The following is a 23,597-nucleotide window of genomic DNA, read 5'->3' as shown; positions in this document are numbered from 1 at the left end:
TTACAGTAGCACCTTCGAAGAAAAAGGGACCAAAAACTTTATCGGCTGAAATGGCACAGAAAACGTTCACCTTAGGCGAGTCACGTTCATACTGAGTTATTTCCCGCGGATTCTGAGTGCCCCATATACAGACATTGTGACGGTTGACTTTCCCGTTAGTGTGGAAAGTTGCTTCATCACTAAACACAATCTTTGAAACGAAAGATTCATCTGTTTCCATTTGAGCAAGGATAAAATCACAGAAATCGATTCTTTTAATCTTATCAGCTGCAGACAGTGCTTGAACCAATTTCAGACGATAAGGTTTCATAACTAACCTTTTTCGTAGGACTCTCCATACAGTTGATTGTGGAATTTGCAGCTCTCTGCTAGCTCTGCGAGTCGATTTTCCTGGGCTGCGAACAAATGCTTGCTGGATGCGTGCTACATTTTCATCACTCGTTCTCGGCCGTCCAGAACTTTCCCCTTTGTACAAACACCCATTCTCTGTAAACTGTTTAGACCAACGTTTAATACACCACCTATCAGGAGGTTTAACACCATACTTTGTTCGAAATGCACGCTGAACAACTGTCGTCGATTCACTTCTGCCATACTCAATACCACAAAAAGCTTTCTGTTGAGCGGTCGCCATCTTAGCATCAACTGACGCTGACGCCTAGTCAACAGCGCCTCAAGCGAACAAATGTACAACTAAATGAAACTTTATAGCTCCCTTAATTCGCCGACAGATAGTGCTTAGCTCTGCCTTTTGTCGTTGCGGAGTTTTAAATTCCTAAAGTTGTGGTATTCTTTTTGAATCACCCTGTATATGATTGCAGGTCTCCAAACCTGTTGCTTATGGAGGTCCTCATCCCTGATACTGTGCAAAATTTAGTTAATTGACTTGTAACAATGAAGAATGGAACCAAAAGTAAGCCATACCACACAGAATGGTGGCAGCTGTCTGACCTTACTCTTTCTTGTCCCCATTCAGGTTTGCCTGGCCGTATTTGCACTACTGGCCATTAAAATTGCTACACCACGAAGATGACATGCTACAGACATGAAATTTAACTAATAGGAAGAAGATGCTGTGATATGCAAATGATTAGCTTTTCAGAGCATTCACACAACATTGGTGCCGGTGGCGACATCTACAACGTGCTGACATGAGGAAAGTTTCCAACCGATTTCTCATACACAAACAGCAGTTGACCGGGGTCACCTGGTGAAACGTTGTTGTGATGCCTCGTGTAAGGAGGAGAAATGCGTACCATCACATTTCTGACTTTGATAAAGGTCGGATTGTAGCCTATCGCGATTGCAGTTTATCGTATCGTGACATTGCTGCTCGTGTTGGTTGAGATCCAATGACTGTTAGCAGAATATGGAATCGGTGGGTTCAGTAGGGTAATACGGAACGCCATGCTGGATCCCAACAGCCTCATATCACTAGCAGTCGAGATGACATGCATCTTATCCGCATGGCTGTAATGGATCGTGCAGCCACGTCTCGATCCCTGAGTCAACAGCTGGGGACGTTTGCAAGACAACAACCATCTGCACGAACAGTTTGACGACGTTCGCAGCAGCATGGACTATCAGCTCGGAGACCGTGGCTGCAGTTACCCTTGATGCTGCATCACAGACAGGAGCCCCTGCGATGGTGTACTCAACAACGAACCTCATGAATGGCAAAACGTCATTTTTTCGGATGAATCCAGGTTCTGTTTACAGCATCATGATGGTCGAATCTGTGTTTGGCGACATCGCGGTGAACGCATGGTTTCTTTTTGGGAGAAATGTGTTCATTGCCAGGATGACTATGTTGAGAAATAGATAAGCAGGTATGAAGAATACACATAAAATGTTAATAAATTTGTTTTATTTAAAAAGCTTTAACAATTTACACATAAAAAATTCAGAGGCATTAATTTTCAACACACCCCATACATCCACATAATTAAGCTACTACCATCATAATTACAAAAAACAAATACAAACCTTTAAGCCAATGCGTAATATGATTTTGTAAGTTATTACTCTCAATGTTGTCTAAGTGTTTGTCATCAGCTGTCAAGATGAAGAGTGTGGTGTCACCGCCAGACACCACACTTGCTAGGTGGTAGTTTTAAATCGGCCGCGGTCCATTAGTACATGTCGGACCCGCGTGTCGCCACTGTGTGATCGCAGACCGAGCGCCACCACAAGGCAGGTCTGGAGATACGGGCTAGCACTCGCCCCAGTTGTACGGACGACATAGCTAGCGATGCACAGTGACGATTCCTCGCTCATTTGCAGAGCAGATAGTTAGAATAGCCTTCAGCTAAGTCAATGGCTACGACCTAGCAAGGTACCATTAGTAACATTGCATGTATCTAAAGAGTCTCACTTGTATCGCCACAATCTCCAGATGTACCAAAAGGATGGATTAAAGTTAAGTATTCCAGAAGCTGCGTACTTTTCTTTATAGCATTCATTACGTATCCTGTTTCAGACCTCATGCCATCCGGCTTTAGCTTTGCGCGTGCCTTTCGGCTTCCTCTCATTGTGTCTAGGCTGTCTTGTCTAGACACAACAAAGAGTCTTTAAGAATATATTCTTTTTACTGTTATTGGAAAAAAAAAAGGTGTGGCAAGTGTCTCACTTCTGTCTTCATAAAATTCCATCATATAATTGATAACTTCAACTACACGTGAATTTCAGGGTTTAAATGGACACAAAAAACATACTTCAGAAAATGGCACATTTATTTTGGAACATCTGAAAAACAAATCAGTCTTCAGTCTTACAATTAGATGAAGTATTATATACAATCTTTGACAAGTGCAGCATACAACTACAACTTGTCTTACATTGTTTCCAATATAGAAACTGTCGACTGGAGGGAAAATTTACTGAAACCAGGCCACACACAGCTTAGTGGACTGCTTTAACAGAAAGCCAATTGTTTCACACTGCTGATGAAAATAAAGCAACATGGATCATGTAGCCAGTCTACCATTTACTGCTGGTCTTGCTATATCTTTGCTTTACAGGTAATGTACAAAAAGATGCTAGTGGTGTCTTGCTGATACAGCTTCTAAAAGAATTTACTATTTATCAGCGCCAGAATCTCAATATGAGATTACTGAACAGCTTCTGATATGTCATAAATGTAAATGTCATTGGAAATACACTACACACTTCAAACACACAATTCATTTAATGGTCAATACCAACAGGATACACTATATCAAATTAACAAAAACTAACTTGACTGCTTGAGTATCAATGAAGGTCTTGACAACAATAAAACCAACTATACAATATTTTTACCGCCTGCAGGTCCCCAAAGGAAAATCAGAATAAAGTTTGAAGTATGCACCTCAGAAATAAAATGAAACAATTCAGGTTACAGCAAAGGATCCAGCTTGACGTTTAAAAACATAATTTCATAACTTCAAAATAAATGTATTAAATACTCTGTGCTTGATGCTCAATGCTCAAAGAAATAATCAGCTGTTAATAGTTTAAGGGATGAATTGTTAATAGTGAAGCAAAGCAAACAGTTAATGAAAACTTAAGAAGACTGATTATATGTATGCCATAATCCACGCACTTTAGGCAGTACATAATAACTCATTCCGTCTAAGAACACTGTAATTAAGAGATTTTGTATACAATTCTCTCTCTCTCTCTCTCTGACAATTCTGAACCTAAAATACTGCTTCCTTACAACTAAGAAATTTGCTTATCACACATCACAGGCAGCAGAGTTGATCATTGTGGTGCTGAAATTGACAGTCTTTATAAGTCAGTACAATGATTGCAAGGTTTAATTTATGAAAATCACCCAGACATCAATACTAAATGTATACTTGTTACCGAAATTAAATATGCTAAAGTTGAAACATAGATTGAAATACAAAATCAATGGCAAGGTGCCAAAAAGTCATGCAAAGAACTCCCTGTACTTTGTACTTAGTGTCAAAATAATGTGCAATATATGAAGAAATGAATAAAAAATTAGAAATGTAGATGGAAAAAACCAATAATAATATGACCATCTATTACAGTGAACAGAGAGTTCTACAGTGTGACAGGTACTACTGGGACTTCAGTAGAACGTTGAGACTTTTTGTGGCGCCGACCATCACGGCGCCTGCTCCTCGATCATACATATCCACTAGTTGGTCTCCAGTCTGGTGCAGACGGTGGGTAGCTAGGTGCAGCAGCTGAGTTAGTTGAATGGTAAACGTTTGAAGAAGACAACGGTTGCCCACTGTTGCTTGCATTAGTATAGGCAGCAGCAGCAGATGGTGGTGCTGGAGTAGTGTAAGTAGGTGGGAAGGCAGCTGCAGCAGGTGGAGCAATTGTAGCCGCAGTGTACTGAGGTGGCAGCACTGCAGTTGCAGGTGGCGGATACTGTGGGTATGACTGAACAGATGACTCGTCTGGCTGCAATGGCCCTCCAAGGCCTGGGATAATGGTCTCGTTATTGCCATTAGGAGTTACCCTTGTCTCTGCAATGCTGTTCAGGACTTTTGGTGGAATACCTGAAAAATAATTAGGAAAGTTTCTCATTATCGTAGTGGTTAGATGCTTCAAATATACTGAAATTAGAAATGCTGTTTCAAAAAGAATGTTTCTAGAGGATGTGACAGTTAGCCTGAAGATGAATTTAATTCAAATTTGGTTACTGACATACCCGAGTCCTCAGTCTTCTGACTGGTTTGCTGCAGCCTGCCATGAACCTCTCTCCTGTACCAACATTTCGTCTCTGAGCAGGCAACCTGCATCCTCAATTATTTGCTGGATGTTTTCCTCTACAGTTATTACCCTCTACACATCCCTCTGGTAGCATGGAAGTTATTCCCTGATGTCTTAACAGTTGTGCTATCATCCTGTCCCTTCCTCTTGTCAGTGTTTTGGATATATTCCTTTCCTTACCAATTCTGCAGTTAACTTCCTCATTCCTTACCTTATTGGTCCACATCATTTTCAACATTGTTCTGTAGCACCATATCTCAAATGCTTTGATTCTCTTCTGTTCAGGTTTTCCCCACAATATATGTTTCAGCTACCATACAACACTGCTCCAAAAGTACATTCTTCTAAATGTCTTCCTCAAAGTTAGATCTATGTTTCACACTAGTAGTCTTCTCTTGGCCAGAACAGCCCTTTCTACCAGTGCTAGTCTGCTATTTTGTCCCCCTTGCTCCATCTGTCATGGGTTATACTGCTGCCTATGTAGCAGAATTCCTTAAATGTGTCTGTTTTGTGATAACCAAATCTGATGTTCAATTTCTCACTGCTCTCATTTCCAGTTCTTCTCATACTTTTGCCTTTCAATTCATATGTTGTACTCAGACTGTTCAGATCCTATAATTCTTTTTCACTTTTACTGAGGACAGCAATGTGATCAGAGGGTCTTATCATTGCTATACTTTCACACTGGATTTTAAGCCCATTCTTGAACCTTTCTTTTATTTCCATCATTGCTTCTTCAATGTACAGATTGAACAGTAGGGCGAAAGACTACCTCCCTGCTTACCTCTAATCCAAGCAATTCATTCTTGGCCTTCCAGTCTTGTTGTTCCCTCTTGATTCTTGTACTTATTGTATATGTTGATTCTGATGAGAACAATCCTATCGCTGAACAGTAAACAGTAATTCACTCTTTGCCCTACCTTCCTACTCATAACAATCCTTCTCCCATTAAACCATTTTCTGCTGCTGTTGGTATTACCCTATACTTGTCTGACCAGAAAGCTTTGTCTTCTTTCAATTTCACTTTACTGACACCCACTATGTCTAAATTGAGCCTTAGCATTTTCCTTTTCAGACTGTTAACTTCCCAACCATGTTCAAACTTCTGACATTCTTCACTCCAAATCTTAGAATGTTACCCTTTCATTGGTTATTCAATCTTTTTCTCACGGTCATATCCCCGTTGGCAGTCACCTTCTGGAGATCCGAATGGACGACTAATCTGGAATCTTTTGCCAGTTGAGAGATCATCAAGACACTTTTTCAATTACAGGCTATTTCCTGTGGATGTGCATTGTGTGTCTTTAATGCAGTGGTCTCCATTGCCTTCGGCATCCTCATGCCATTGATCATTGCTGATTGTTCCACTGTTAGAGGCAGTGCCCCACTCTTAAGTGCAAGAGAGTGCCCTGAACCTCTCCATTTCTCCACCCTCTATGACAAGGGCACTTGCAGAATGAGGGTGAATTCTTATGCTAGAAGTCTTCGGTCACCATTTCTGATGATTTTTATTCAATATTTAAGCAGGGTCCAGGAACTTTTGATTACTAATCAAAGACTACCCCTACACCACAGGTGCGAAACGTGATTTTCTCCTTAGGAAACACACTTCCTGGCACTAGTGTACACACAATGGTACTGATCCAGCCAAGAAACAGCCTTCAGTTAAAAGTAGCCTGTTGAACTACAATTTAAAAGGATTTTGGAATATCAATCCTAAAGTTGTTTTTAATCTTCTTGTGCAGAACTGATTTTAAATGTAGTAAATGTTTCTAGAAACACTAAAGATAAAAACATTTCCTCATCAGAATTTGTTACAGTATTGGATTATATATGAAAATGGGCAGCTCAATTCTTTCGAGATGAAAAGATCTTCACTGTAGGTGCCTTGATGTATTATATAACAGTAGTGAACCCACAAACAGGTGTAACCTGTTTGAGACTCTGAGATGCAGAGCCTCAGTCCCAGCACAGTAAATTCCAGTGGGCTAACAGTTCTCTTGCTGAGCTACACATTCACACACAGGCCATTATCCACAGCAGGAAGCTCTTTAATGCTAAGGCTGGGGATTGAATAAAGTCATGAAAGGAGGATGCAATTATATGGACTGCATGTTTATATAGAATACTTCCCATACACAAAATATGTTAGTTCTTTTTAAGTTTCAATACATTCATAATAAACAACTTTCAAAGCATTATGTAAAGACAGTCCCACTTCAGAAAGATATGCCATACAATGATACCATTACAGAATAATTATTCATATTCACAACCTCAAGTAGGTATAATATGTAATAGGCAAGAATGCACATTACTAACCCTACATTACATGTATGTATATGACTATTTTATACACGATACTAACTATTTTTGCTGTCCTAATAGAAAGCCTTGAGCATTTGTTGATTCCTATACTAATATCTAAGTGAGATAATACAGAACCGGAATCTGCAACAAACCATAAACAAAAATTGCTGTTGGGGCATCAGTTATTCAAAGTTCCAATGAAATGACTAAAAAAAGGAAGGTCATATTAAGCAGATGCAGAAAGCACTAGTGGCAAACCAGGGCACTGTAACAAGTGGTTATATTGCATTGACGAGAGTATAAGATGCTGAAAAGTATTGCTCCAGTTTTAACTTTTTCATACATGCAGAAAAGACTATCAAAAATATATGTAGTATTCGTTTTTATGTGACATACAGTTACAACAAATGTTGGAAGACTCAAGGGTTTGAAAGGGTACATGTTTTTGGGGACTGAAAACTGCAATGACAATGATAAATTCCTCCTCCTCCTCCATTAAGGTTCCACTATATTGAGATACTGTGTGGTCAATTTTAACACAGTATATATAACAACTTCACTGATGTGTTACCCGTAAGGAACAAATCAAATATCACAACTAAGCTTAAAATTTACAAAATGATATCTTCTGATACATGCCAGTAAACAATCAGTGATTGAAGCACAAAATATTCAGCATTTAGAGACAGAAACAAATCCAGAAAATAAAAGTCATTAAGGAAAAAATGTATTCTGGACCAAGAAAGTCGACTAAGCAGAAAGAATACCAGTTTTTGTTTCAGCATTCACTTTTGTGATCAAAAAGGCATTTTGGTATCCTCGATACAGAGTTCTCCTGTCAACTGAAGCAGCTGATGAGCTGTTAGGGAGATATGGGAGACCTCAAGTAGAACAGAGTACCGAACACTCTAGGTGAGCCGAATACAGCATTGTGTTGGCCAGTACTGAGCACTTTACCTCATCATCATTTGATTGCCTCAGTGTGTAGGTGTACCCTGCAGTTACTGTTAGGGTGGTTTCTACCATCTGAGTAATTATCTGCAACAGTTCATTCCATCATTGCTTCCAAATGTGGCCATTGGACACAGCTTCCAGTAGCAGACTGGTCACACAGACGAAACAGTAATTCAGCAACCTGGTGTCACCACCACTCAACACAAGTGTCACTACCATTTAGCACCTCTTAGCCTACACATGTAGATTATGGAGAGAAAAGTACCAAGTTGGTGTGCTTTCAAGGATAAGCCCGTTTAGTGAGGCTGACTGGGAGTACAGAGCCAGCCAAGGTAAATGGAGCAACAGGTCCAAGTCATCAGTGTCACATGAGAAGACAAACTAAGCAAGTTGCTTTATGGCAGACCTTCAATGCCACCTATTTTTAGTGCTACACAGGAGGATCTGTGTATGTTCAATACCAAATTAGAAATAAGGTAAAGAAAATCATCTTTGGAAACTGAGTTAGCAAGTTTCATTACGCCATACACAGCAGAAATCTATTCTGTAAATATTATGAATGAAATTCATTGAACTATAGAGTGATAGGGAATTGAAAGATAAATATAAGACCAGAAAGACTAAGTGGTTTCTACAAACATTTATCACAGAAATATATCTCAACTTCATGGACATGCAACATGAATGCTTAAATTATTCACATCAGCATACACTTTTCCCTTGTGGAAACACAGGACAGTAAGCTGAAGTGTTCCATAGCATATTATCATCTGAAATTTGTTTTGGGAATGACTCAATCATTTCCAAAACCGAGGGACCTACTCAAGGCAAAGAAAATATGGTTTCAATGGCTCTGAGCACTATGGGACTTAACATCTGTGGTTAGCAGTCCCCTAGAACTTAGAAGTACTTAAACCTAACTAACCTAAGGACATCACACACATCCATGCCCGAGGCAGGATTCGAACCTGCGACCGTAGCAGTCACGCGGTTCCAGACTGAAGCGCCTACAACCACACGGCCACACCAGCCGGCCAAAGAAAATAAACAGAGATGGAAACATTGCAGCAACTGTCTAATTTACAACACCACCACTGGCAATAGCATGAACTTCGGATCACAGTGCATCGAATTTGACGAGACACACCTATTACTTCATGATGTTCCTTCTAGCAGGGAGTACTTCCACTCCCAGTGCCTGCTCCACACAGCAAAAGCAAATCACGCAGCTCAAAAGAATGCTAGCATGAACACTCCTGTTTTACGATTTAAATGTTAGCAAGCACATTATAATGTGACAAGAGGATTGTTACATACCTGATACAGGCGGTCCCACAGGTGATGCAGGCGAGAGAACTCGCCGGTCAAGAGTAAGCCCACTTGCTCCAGTACGATGCCTGCCACCAGTCATAATGTGTGGTGATAAAACAGCTGCCAACTCATGTGGGGCTGCTGGTGGCTGCTGAGCTCCCGGTATAGCAGTGTTCGCTGATAATTGTGCAGCTACTGCCAACTGAGCAGCAACTGGTAACTGTGCAACAACTGGCAGTGTTGTAGGCACAGCAGCAATAGTAGATGGTTGATGTGGTGGTGGCTGCTGAGGAGGGGAGTCACCTGCTGTCATTTGAGGCTGAGCTGAATAGAGGTCAAGCACCTGGTGGCAAATGTCTATAAAAACAGAAAAAAAGAATGTAATAATGGAAAAGTTTTCTCAAAGATTTTGAAATTAAACGAGAAATTTAAGATATAGCGATTCCTCCTATGTGCTTCCTCTTACACTCCCAACTTGCTTATTTTTCAACAAATCTCATATCGTTCCTGCCACCAGCACTTGTTTGTCTCGTCTGCAGGTACCTTATGATCTCAGAGGGTAATAAACAAGTTTACACCAAAGCTTGTGGATAGTTAAGACGTCAATTCATGGATCATTATTTTCTTTTCTCTAATCTTATTCCACAGACTGAGCATTGTATATTATTATTGGGCACATTTACGAATGTATCCCCTGTTGAAGTCAGGATAAATATCTCCATTCATAAATCAGTAAATGTAGTGACTCTGCCCAACCTTCTCATAGGAACAAATGTTTTCTGTAGATAATTCAGGCTTTGTAATATAGTTGTCTTAAACAGGATGATGACTGATGTAGCTGGGCACTTAACACGATGGTACAGAATGGTCTAGCTTTTCAGGGATAAAGTAGCATGGTTGACACCACCGAATCAAATATGAGTGTAATTCAGGTAAAGTATCCTGTTTGCACACGTACCCAACTGGAGCAAGGTCTATTATTTATTCAAAATGAAAATTGAAAACAAATTTTAACAATATTTGGGATGAAAGAATTATATCTATTAAATATGAACCATTAGATAAATTTAAACACAGCTTAATCTCTAGCTTTGAAAAATTACAGATTAATTCATCATCATGAAAATGAAAGTACAGGAAACATGAAAAAGAACGTGTCACAACTTACAGGCACAAAGGGCAAGCATAACTGGCCTCTAATGCTGATTAAGGAGGGAGAGGGGGGGGGGGGGGTAGGGGGAGGGAGGGAGAGAGAGAGAGGGAGGGGAGAGAGAGAGAGAGAGAGAGAGAGAGAGAGAGAAAAGGGGGGGGGGCGAGGAGGAGGAGGAGACAAATGAACCCGAAATCAATGGACTAACAGTCCAGAATCATATTGTTATTATAGTTTCCAGAATCTGGAAATAAAGATGAGAGAAGGATAGAAAATGATAGTCAACACTTCATACCTGAAATATGTTTATAACTAAGTCCACCACAAATCACAGACCAGATAAACTGCCCCTAAATGGAAAGTGGATACAGCATTGAAATTTCCAAAATCATACAAATATTATGTCATAAAATGTCCCATATCTTGTAGAACTCAAATATTACATTATAAATACAAACCTGGGACACACACACTACTAGTCTGCAGCTTTTACCACTGCATACTGCTGGATATCACACACTGTTGTGATTTTACAGGTGGTTGTTGTTATTGCCAGTCCAAAAACTGCTTTGATATAAATCTCTGCACTATTCTGTCCAAGTTCTCATTTTTGCCTAACTACTGCAACCTGCATTCAGGTTTTTCTGTCCTCCTCCCATATTTACCTCCTGACACTTTTCTCCACTACCAAATTAATAATTCCTCAGCGCCTTAAGAAGTGTTCATCAATCTATCCCACATTTTAGTCAAAAAGTGCCATTAATTTCTTTTCTCCCTGACTCAATTCAGTACTTCATCAGCTATTATGTTCTCCACATCTAATCTTCAGCAGTCTTCTGTAGCACCACATAATTAAAAATGCATTGAAAAAAAGGGAAAGCAACTACTCATCCAAAGAGAAATTGTGTGTGGTGCGTATGTACTTTTGAAAGATTGCAAAATTACACTAATGTCCGACTACTTTTTTCCCCTATGGGTGTAAGTATGCAGCCAGTTGCACTTTTTGATTTTCTGATACCACTGACTATCATTAACTTGTTGAGCCACTGCAGGGTCATGCGGTGGAAGAGTTACAGCAACATTTTATTGACCAGACGACGTGTTTGTCGTGCTGGCGGAAATTTAGTTATAGGAATGGAAAAATGTATGATACAAAAAAGTTGACACATCTCAGTACCACCACACACACACACACACACACACACACACACACACACACACACACACACACAGTTGCTGATCAGCTATGTCACTGCTGCTTGGTGGCATAGTGGGTAAGCACCAGATTATAAATCCTACGATTCAGGGTTCAATATCCATGCAGCTCTTTGATTTTTCTATTACATACCTCTTATTCCACATCCAGCATTGATTTTCTAACGTGCCAAATGCCAAATCCTGCGTAGTTCGAAACCCACCTTAAATTGCAAGTTCATTTACAACTGTGTGTGTAAATCAATCCAGAGGTCAGGCACAAGGGCAAACCATATCCAATATGACTACGCATGGTAAAGCACTGTGATTTCCAAAACATTATATCCATGTCTCAACTGAGTACTGATTATGAGAGCAGGGTTGTAAACCAAGAACTATCACTTCACATTGTCAGCATGCTTATTTAGCACACATGAAAATTTTATGTGGATCTGAACTGCCTGCCTCAGTGCAAAGTGCTCAAATATAAACATACATAGAATATTATAGCAAATTACAACATTCCAAGTCCCATAAACTTTCAGAAATACAGAATGATATACAATTTGAGGAGGTGGCAGTTATACCAATGACCTCTACATTGCCAGCCAGTGACTAACCACTACACTGTAGCAGACAACATTCAGAATACAAGATTACTCCCTCTCCATGCAAGACAGTCTTTTATATGGTGTAGCATGAGAATCCTCACATTCTGGTCCTTTGTCGGATCCTCATTGTTATGGTGACATTCAGGGTTATTCCCACTGAAGCACTGTGATCAATGTCTAGATTTTTACATCCTTTCTACATCATAATCCACACACCACTCTCTTCCCTGTTCCAGTCGTATTAGCTTTAGTTTCTCGAATTTTCTTGTCATGGTCATTTCATGAGATGCCCTATTTGCCCAAGAAATTCACAGTGCCGTAGACACTGGCGAGCAGATTGATGCCGTATTCCTGGACTTCAGGAAGGCATTTGATACGGTTCCGCACTTACGTTTAGTGAAAAAAATACGAGCTTACGGAATATCGGACCAGGTTTGTGATTGGATTCAGGATTTCCTAGAAGAAAGAACACAACATGTCATTCTTAACGGTTCAAAATCTGCAGATGTAGAGGTAATTTCGGGAGTACCGCAGGGAAGCGTGATAGGACCTTTATTGTTTACAATATACATAAATGACTTAGTTGACAACATCGGTAGCTCCGTGAGGCTATTTGCAGATGACACGGTTGTCTACAAGAAAGTAGCAACATCAGAAGACTCGTACGTACTCCAGGAGGACCTGCAGAGGATTAATGCATGGTGCGACAGCTGGCAGCTTTCCCTAAACGTAGATAAATGTAATATAATGCTCATACATAGGGGCAGAAATCCATTCCAGTACGATTATGCCATAGGTGGTAAATCATTGGAAGCGGTAACGACCGTAAAATACTTAGGAGTTACTATCCGGAGCGATCTGAAGTGGAATGATCACATAAAACAAATAGTGGGAAAAGCAGGCGCCAGGTTGAGATTCATAGGAAGAATTCTAAGAAAATGTGACTCATCGACGAAAGAAGTAGCTTACAAAACGCTTGTTCGTCCGATTCTTGAGTATTGCTCATCAGTATGGGACCCTTACCAGGTTGGATTAATAGAAGAGATAGACATGATCCAGCGAAAAGCAGCGCGATTCGTCATGGGGACATTTAGTCAGCGCGAGAGCGTTACGGAGATGCTGAACAAGCTCCAGTGGCGGACACTTCAAGAAAGGCGTTACGCAATACGGAGAGGTTTATTATCGAAATTACGAGAGAGCACATTCCGGGAAGAGATGGGCAACATATTACTACCGCCCACATATATCTCGCGTAATGATCACAACGAAAAGATCCGAGAAATTAGAGCAAATACGGAGACTTACAAGCAGTCGTTCTTCCCACGCACAATTCGTGAATGGAACAGGGAAGGGGGGATCAGATAGTGGTACAATAAGTACCCTCCGCCACACACCGTAAGGTGGCTCACGGAGTATAGATGTAGATGTAGATGTTGTCCGATTCTTCCCCCTACCTGCTCTCTTCAAATTTCAACAATAAGGCTCTCGGTGATGCACAACACCTCTTTCGTAAAGTCTACTACTGGAGTTTCTGTAACCTTCACACTTCAACCAAATGATTCCATGACAAAATGTGCCAGTCTTAGTTGGATCTTCCCCTCTCTGTAGCAGAGGTCACCGTTGTCGACCTGCATGTCACAACTGTGATAGGGCTACGTGCAGGAGACAGGGATCATCATTTTGTGATTTCAGCTCTGATGGACAATCATCTCTTCAATTTCGTACAAGATGTCTGACTAGTAATGTAGGGTACGGGTGAGCCGAAGTAGGGCTTTAACAATTTTTTCATATTGCAATGTAATACTTGTCAAACACTGTTCTTTCTTTACCATAGCATACAGCTGTTCTGGATATCACCAATAGAAATACATGATACCCATGATTAAAGTTCCAGTTTTGAAACACTGTAGAAAGAGAAGCACTGGTGAGAATGATGTCAAATTTAAACAGCATATTATTAAGAGGACAGATGAACTGCAATATGACTATGGCTCGAGTTGCACATTACACCATCAGTACTGTTCCATGTGCATGACTGCACAACTTGGGCAGTCAACAGTTGTGCCACTGTTTGTCAGGCAAGTCTGTCCACCATGGCAAGGCTGTACCACATCAGATGGAAAAAATCTGATTTTTAATTGTCCAGAGGCCAAGAACAGCATGAAAACTAAAACATCAGTTTTTAATTGTTCTGGGGTCAAAAACCACACAAAAAGCAAAATGACATCTATTTTGAATTATCATGAGATGGGCACAAGATATGTTTAATACACTGCCCACCGTTTGCTGCCATAAGTCGAAATCAAGAAACAGCATGTTAAACAACATACTAAGTGTCTTGGGGATCACATTGAGAATCTGTTGTACAACGCATATCTTCAATCAAGCTACATTCATAATTGGAGCACTGAACGCATCACCTTTCAGATAACCCCACAGCCAGAAGTCACATGGATTAATATCAAGTGATCTGGATGGTCAGGCTGAAATGACAGCTGATTATTCTAGAATTTACAAAATGTCTGCAGCAGCCACTTCACTGGCTATGCAATGTGTGGAGGAGTGTTATTCTGTTTAAAAATGATCCCGCCTACACATGCTGTTGAAGGGAAAATATGGTGCTATGATAAACAAATCCGTCAACCAGAACACTCTCCCTATGATATCATGTAAATGACTGGTACTAGAATCTTGCAACAAATGCCACTGACATTCTAATTTAGTTTGTTAACATCAATTTTTCCCGAGGACATGCAGCTTTACTGTATGATTAAATGATGATGGCGTCCTCTTGGGTAAAATATTCCGGAGGTAAAATAGTCCCCCATTCGGATCTCCGGGCGGGGACTACTCAAGAGGACGTCGTTATCAGGAGAAAGGAAACTGGCATTTTACGGATAGGAGCGTGGAATGTCAGATCCCTTAATCGGGCAGGTAGGTTAGAAAATTTAAAAAGGGAAATGGATAGGTTAAAGTTAGATATAGTGGGAATTAGTGAAGTTCGGTGGCAGGAGGAACAAGACTTTTGGTCAGGTGAATACAGGGTTATAGATACAAAATCAAATAGGGGTAATGCAGGAGTAGGTTTAATAATGAATAAAAAAATAGTAGTGCGGGTTAGCTACTACAAACAGCATAGTGAACGCATTATTGTGGCCAAGATAGACACAAAGCCCATGCCTACTACAGTAGTACAAGTTTATATGCCAACTAGCTCTGCAGATGATGAAGAAATTGATGAAATGTATGACGAGATAAAAGAAATTATTCAGGTAGTGAAAGGAGACTAAAATTTAATAGTCATGGGTGACTGGAATTCGTCAGTAGGAAAAGGAAGAGAAGGAAACATAGTAGGTGAATATGGGTTGGGGGGAAGAAATGAAAGAGGAAGCCGCCTTGTAGAATTTTGCACAGAGCATAACTTAATCATAGCTAACACTTGGTTCAAGAATCATGAAAGAAGGTTGTATACCTGGAAGAATCATGGAGATACTAAAAGGTATCAGATAGATTATATAATGGTAAGAGAGATTTAGGAACCAGGTTTTAAATTGTAAGACATTTCCAGGGGCAGATGTGGATTCTGACCACAATCTATTGGTTATGAACTGCAGATTGAAACTGAAGAAAGTGCAAAAAGGTGGGAATCTAAGGAGATGGGACCTGGATAAACTGAAAGAACCAGAGGTTGTAGAGAGTTTCAGGGAGAGCATAAGGGAACAATTGACAGGAATGGGGGAAAGAAATACAGTAGAAGAAGAATGGGTAGCTCTGAGAGATGAAGTAGTGAAGGCAGCAGACGATCAAGTAGGTAAAAAGGCGAGGGCTAATAGAAATCCTTGGGTAACAGAAGAAATATTGAATTTAATTGATGAAAGGAGAAAATATAAAAATGCAGTAAATGAAGCAGGCAAAAAGGAATACAAACGTCTCAAAAATGAGATTGACAGGAAGTGCAAAATGGCTAAGCAGGGATGGCTAGAGGACAAATGTAAGGATGTAGAGGCTTGTCTCACTAGGGGTAAGATAGATACTGCCTACAGGAAAATTAAAGAGACCTTTGGAGAGAAGAGAACCACTTGTATGAATATCAAGAGCTCAGATGGCAACCCAGTTCTAAGCAAAGAAGGGAAGGCAGAAAGGTGGAAGGAGTATATAGAGGGTTTATACAAGGGCGATGTACTTGAGGACAATATTATGGAAATGGAAGAGGATGTAGATGAAGATGAAATGGGAGATATGATACTACTGCATGAAGAGTTTGACAAAGCACTGAAAGACCTGAGTCGAAACAAGGCTCCGGGAGTAGACAACATTCCATTAGAACTACTGATGGCCTTGGGAGAGCCAGTCATGACAGAACTCTACCATCTGGTGAGCAAGATGTATGAGACAGGCGAAATGCCCTCAGACTTCAAGAAGAATATAATAATTCCAATCCCAAAGAAAGCAGGTGTTGACAGATGTGAAAATTACCGAACTATCAGTTTAATAAGTCACAGCTGCAAAATACTAACGCGAATTCTTTACAGACGAATGGAAAAACTGGTAGAAGCGGACCTCGGGGAAGATCAGTTTGGATTCCGTAGAAATGTTGGAACAATTGAGGCAATACTAACCTTACGACTTATCTTAGAAGAAAGATTAAGAAAAGGCAAATCTATGTTTCTAGCATTTGTAGACTTAGAGAAAGCTTTTGACAATGTTAACTGGAATACTCTCTTTCAAATTCTGAAGGTGGCAGGTATAAAATACAAGGAGCAAAAGGCTATTTACAATTTGTACAGAAACCAGATGGCAGTTGTAAGAGTCGAGGGGCATGAAAGGGAAGCAGTGGTTGGGAAAGGAGTGAGACAGTGTTGTAGCCTCTCCCCGATGTTATTCAATCTGTATATTGAGCAAGCAGTAAAGGAAACAAAATAAAAATTCGGAGTAGGTATTAAAATTCATGGGGAAGAAGTAAAAACTTTGAGGTTCGCCGATGACATTGTAATTCTGTCAGAGACAGCAAAGGACTTGGAAGAGCAGTTGAAGGGAATGGACAGTGTCTTGGAAGGAGGATATAAGATGAACATCAACAAAAGCAAAACGAGGATAATGGAATGTAGTCAAATTAAATAGGGTGATGCTGAGGGAATTAGATTAGGAAATGAGACACTTAAGGTAGTAAAGGAGTTTTGCTATTTAGGGAGTAAAATAACTGATGATGGTCGAAGTAGAGAGGATATAAAATGTAGACTGGCAATGGCAACGAAATCGTTTCTGAAGAAGAGAAATTTGTTAACATCGAGTAATGATTTAAGTGTCAGGAAGTCGTTTCTGAAAGTATTTGTATGGAGTGTAGCCATGTATGGAAGTGAAACACGGACGATAACTAGTTTGGACAAGAAGAGAATAGAAGCTTTCGAAATGTGGTGCTACAGAAGAATGCTGAAGATGAGGTGGGTAGATCACGTAACTAATGAGGAGGTATTGAATAGGATTGGGGAGAAGAGAAGTTTGTGGCACAACTTGACAAGAAGAAGGGATCGGTTGGTAGGACATGTTCCGAGGCATCAAGGGATCACCAATTTAGTATTGGAGGGCAGCGTGGAGGGTAAAAATCGTAGAGGGAGAGCGAGAGATGAATACACTAAACAGATTCAGAAGGATGTAGGTTGCAGTAGGTACTGGGAGATGAAGAAGCTTGCACAGGATAGAGTAGCATGGAGAGCTGCATCAAACCAGTCTCAGGACTGAAGACAACAACAACAACAACAACATCATCATCATCAATAGGCATCATTCCATTTCAAAAAAATACACTTTCTAAATATTACAACAATCTGTTTACTGGCCAACAATATGAAGCCCTAACTACCAATTCATTCTGTGAAAACCACAAATCAGAAGCACTTTCCATTTCTGCAATATTTGCTATATCTGTGGTGCAAGTTTTAAGTGATTCGCCCTGTTTAAGGCAGTGTCTCCTCCTGGCACTGGATTCTGTTACTCAGCTATACAATGGAGTGACCTGCCAGCTGCCATCACATGCTGCTTTATTTCCTCCTAAAATTTCTCCACACTGTAGCTTTTCCTCAATTTTCTCAAACCACTGCTGGGTCGTACCGACCACGTCAAGGTAGATACACTGTAAGTAAATAACTTTGGAGTAACAACTCACCAGGTAATAGAAACACTGTCATTGACTGGTACACAAAAAATAATGAAACCCTTGCTAGCTTTCAGGTGAACCCTTTAATGAACTACAGAAAGCGCACGCACGCACGCAATCTTCCTACATTGTACCAGCCACACGGACAATGGCAGCAGTTCGGCAGATGGTCTGGGGTGAGGAGTTGTGTTGGGTGGAGTGGCTAGAAGGAGAATAGAGGTAGGAGAAAAGAGGTGGAAGATGAGAGGCAGGGAGGAATGGAGAGAGGTGAATGATGGCTCAGTAGGAGGGAGCTGGTGTGTGGAATAGGAATGTGGGAGGGAATGGCAACAGAAAGGAATCTGAGCTGATGAGCTTGTGCAGTGCATGTTGAGGAAGAATGGACTGGGAGGGGGTGCAGGGCGAGGAAGAGAAGACTGTTGGGTAGAGAGTGTGGGTGCAGTGGCTTAGTGGAGACTGAGGATGTACCACCTTTTCTGACTGACTCACATGGGAGATATACTTGCAGCACATCCTTCACTCCCGCAATCATCCTGGCTTCAATCTCAGCTAACCCACTGCACCAACACCCTATACCCAACATTCCCCTTCCTCTGTCCTGCACCCGGACTCAATCCACTCTGCCATGTCATCATTATTGTGCACCACACACTGCACACACATCAGTTCTGGTGCTTAAGTGTTGCTCCTCATCCCAAACACCCACCACCTCTCTGTCCCTTATTCCTATCCTACACACCTATTGCCTCTTTTCAAGCCATCAGTCACCTTCCCCAACTCTCCCACCCGCCTCTTTTTTTGCATTACCCATTCCACCTGGCACAACCCCTCACCCTAGTCTACCTGCCGAACTGCAGTCATTGTGGGTGCAGCAACAGAATGTAGTGACACAGGTGTGTGTGTGTGTGTGTGTGTGTGTGTGTGTGTGTGTGTGTGTGTGAGAGAGAGAGAGAGAGAGAGAGAGAGAGAGAGAGAGAGAGAGAGAGAGAGAGAGAGAGAGAGACACACACACACACTTTTGCACCCGTTTGTATATCGAGAAAGCAGACTGTTTTGTTTCTGCCTGTGAAGGCAGGGGCTATTGCAGTCAGGATAACACTTTATGTCTCTCTGTTGCCTTATGTCTCCACCAATCTAAGTCACATTGAATCTGGAATTGAGCATCAGGGTCATCAACAAGAACTAATACTTCACACTGAAAACATGTTTATTAGGTACAGAACCTGGAAAGTAAACATGGAACTGAACTATCTGCTTCAGCATGAAGTACTCATATTTATACATACATACAACATCTAGCAAAATACAATATTAAACGAAAAGCAAGTCCCAGAATCTTTTAGAAACAATACATACTGAATTATTATAAATAATTGCAGACAGTGAAACTGGTGCTATGCATGTTACCAGCCAGTTAATATAACTGCTACACCATAAAAGATGACAGCATACGTGGTAATATGTATCTTCCACTAAAAAAAAAAGTAAGAGCAGGGAGTCAAAAGCTAATGAGTGATCTTTTAAGTGTGCCTATGTCACATTCATTCATCTAGAGACAAGAAGTTGCCTTTTGTCGATTGTTTCATTCTTATATCCATCCAGGAATTTTTAAAATGAAATAACACTTACACTGGGCACATGCTGACAGAAATGGAGGAGGGATGACAATGTACTATATAAAGAAAAAGGCAGAAATTTATATTGGGCAGATGACAAATGGAGGAGGGATGGCAATGCACCATATGAATAATAAAAGCAGAAATATATATCAGAACAATTTCATTATGTATGACACTACTGCCAAACTTGCACAGTATCGATCATTGTAAGATGTAAATACATATAATTCCCTACTTGAATATGAAATCACGCGCAATACAGCAGAAACACCACAGATGTGTCTCACCTTCAAGAAGTTCCATTGTAACATCTTCTATGAACATGTCCCACCATCGCGTATGTTTAGCAGTTCGACCAGCCCAATCGACAACCTCAAACTTGCTAAGCTTTCCAGCAAGGTACATCAGGGCAACAGCAATTATCTCAGGCTCCCACTGAAGACACAGGGTAGTGCAAAGACTAAAAGAAATGAGGTCAGATTCAAAATTCACATGTATCAGTTAATATTTGCTTAGGTAAATAGTAAAAATTAATGTACAAGAAGATGGCTCTATCATGTGACAATTAAACTGAATATTATAATATAGGAGTGATATGTGAGGCTCTCTATGGTGCCAAAACACGAACTACTGTGGAAATGTAGCATAAACCAAATTGTGATAAGACTTATGAACATAGAAAGAAGCCTAGTTAGAAACACACTTGGCCCAAGGACAACAGAAACAGAATACAAAAGGTAACAACCTAACAAAGAAATCTATGAACATGTACAGACTGTACAGTGCGCAAAAGAGGGAGGTCATTTTGACATCTGGCTAGAATAGATGCTGACAGACTGACAAAGCAAACCTAGAAATAATTATGAAGCTGAAAAAGCAACTAGTGTGGTTTACAAAGACTCTCATAGAAGCAGACATTAACATAATGGACACACTTAACAGGAATTTTCCTAGGAGCAAAATTCAGAATGTGGTCTTCAGGGATGAACAAGGGAAAAAATAAAATGATCCTCATAACTTTGAACAGCTCTGGAAGCAGATATCGTAACATATGAAAGGAATGTGGGTGAGGATGAAAGAACAAGTACAGCAAGAAATCAAATATTGATTCTGTCTGCTCTGTAAAAGGACTATTTGAATAAATAAATATATAAATAAAATTATAAACAATGTTGAATGTATCTCTGGCATAAAAGCAACACACACTTAAAAAAAAATTTCCACAGATATCATTCAAGTCTATGGACTAAAGACGACATTTCTGACAAGGTGGTAGAAGAAACGGCTAATTATAGTTAGCACCACTACAGAATGATAACGGAGGGTTTTCATGTTTTATTTTAAAATTTTATTTACATAAATCTCACAGATATACGGTGTGTTGCTTGGATGTATAACGAGTCAGCATAGATACCATCGAGGTAATAAGTAATAGTTAAGGTTATCAATAATAGTGAACTCTATATTTAACAAACAACAGTACTTACTGAGAGCCATCAATTTCATTCACATCAACTACACAGACATTGTACTATACTATACACATACTCATTAGCCACTGACACAAGACAATTATACTTCAGTACACATGACATGTAAGCCAACAAAATAGTGTTAATTACGAAAAGAGTTGTACTAGGTAGAGAACAACAGGAATTCATCTACTGCAGATCTGCCTTTGTGATTTAATTTGTCTTATAAAAAGATGCTTTCATTTTCTCTATGCACAGCAAAACAATGACTATTTTCTACAATCTGTCCTCCATATCATAAGTGCAGAAACAGTGTACGTAAGCACACTTACTGGCCATTAAAATTGCAACACCAATGAGGAACACAATAATAAAATTTTACTTATTCATAATGTGTAGCCTTTCATGGCTGGCATCTTCATTAGTTAAAACTTCTGGGCTGAGAGGCCATGGTTGATCTGTAAAATTACTACTTCCTGACATTTCGTTGCCAACTGCAGGCAACATCTTCCGAGGTGAGCCAATGACTGGCTCCCAGGCTGTGAAGGTCTTGTTTATATAGAGGGCGCCACCAGATGTCATGTGGGGCTGACTGTAAGTCTATCTCTGCCTAACATCATTATTCTCGATTGAAGGTAATCGATTGTCACATCGTTGGTGCAAAGTCAGCCCCCATAGCTTATCTTTATCTAACTTTAAGCCTTCCTCTTTTCTATTAAAATTATTGTGATCATGAAATAAAATTTAGTGGGACAAGCGTGCTAGCCCAGACCTCGTATTATTATGCACACCCGTATAGAGAAGCTATACGGAGTCAAAACACCTTATGACGACGACAAGTGCAATCACACAACATTCATTCTTGAAGCCTCGTGCCACAGTTATGTCCTTTGTGATGGTGTACGCAGAATCGGGACTCATCTGAAAAGATGACATGGTGGCACTCCTGTGTCTGGCTTTGTCGTTGCATGCACCAGTCTTCTGCCATGTCAATGGAAGCAGCAACAGTGGTGACTGATGACAGTCCAAGGTGCTCCACTCACATCGCACTGTCCATGTGTATGCCTGTTTTGTTGTAAACAAGCCTGTTTCCTGACTCCAAGCATGTGATGTGGCTGAACAACCTTGCATGGCTGAGTGAATAATGTCTGTATGCCCTGTCACCAATCACATGGGCCCCTAAGGTTCTGTACGACAGGGAATATGGTCATCCTGAATCCATGAGATTCATATTTGCATGAATGACATGGAGTCCCAATCAATGCAAGCAGCATTATCATGGAACGATGAACTACGGAAGCTCACTTTCTGACAGTCTTTTTGTTGTGCCCACCTGTGACTCAGCATCTATGCTATATGGTGAGTAGCAACTATACTTTCGTAAGACTTTTACATTCTAGTAGACGTTTCCCACGCTTAAACAAAACAGTCTTCTCACAAACAAGTATCACTGAAATTTGATAAAATTCAGGCTTCCTGCTGCATCAAGTGGCTAAGAAACCATGAGTTTTCACTCAAGTGCTCCTCAGCCATTGTCAAGTGTTGGCTGTCTTTTAGCTACTAGTACTGTCCCACAACTGTGCTGTCTACTGTAACATCACTGGTGCTCTCCCCAGCACCATATAAGGTAATGTTTTCCTTGCAAACCTGCCGTGCCTGCTTCAAACTTCCATTGGCCATGTCCCAAGCTGTGCTAGGCTGCAGGCTACCATCTTTATTGAGGGAGCCGCCACACGTCAAATTTTTATCTCAATTGCTTCTTTTATTATGCTATCCCAGAGACTATTAGCCCATGTAATAACAGATTTTTCATTGCATACAAGACTGTCCATTTTCTAGAGCACGCTCTGCTACTGCTGATTTCTCAGGGCACCAGAAGCAAAAGCGTCTCTTGGGCTCTACACAGCACTGTTCAACAGTATGCATAGTCTGTCCAACATAAAACCGTGCACACCTACACAGACCTTTATATATTTACGGTGTTCTGAGGTCTTTCACAGGCCTCATGAGACGCCAAACTTTTGCTGGAATTCTGAATACTGAAACTATTTTATACCTCTTTAGGAGCAGGTTAATTTTTCCTGTTGC

General features: G+C 40.4%; 1 protein-coding gene across 1 annotated transcript in view; it reads right to left on the bottom strand.

The window, feature by feature from the left end:
• Positions 1-2,440: 2,440 nt before the first annotated feature.
• LOC124619627 (cyclin-K) overlaps positions 2,441-23,597 on the bottom strand; it is a 63,003-nt gene continuing 41,846 nt past the window's right edge. Inside the window, exons 6-8 of the mRNA XM_047146137.1 lie at positions 20,325-20,497; positions 9,316-9,666; positions 2,441-4,520 (exon numbers count right to left, since the gene is read on the bottom strand). Coding sequence (XP_047002093.1) covers positions 4,138-4,520; positions 9,316-9,666; positions 20,325-20,497 — 907 coding nt within the window. The 3' untranslated portion in view covers positions 2,441-4,137. The remainder of the gene's footprint in view (positions 4,521-9,315; positions 9,667-20,324; positions 20,498-23,597) is intronic.

This window comes from Schistocerca americana, chromosome 6 (assembly GCF_021461395.2).
Source record: "Schistocerca americana isolate TAMUIC-IGC-003095 chromosome 6, iqSchAmer2.1, whole genome shotgun sequence".
Taxonomy (NCBI): Eukaryota; Metazoa; Arthropoda; class Insecta; order Orthoptera; family Acrididae; genus Schistocerca; species Schistocerca americana.
This window is presented reverse-complemented; position numbering and strand designations above follow the sequence as displayed.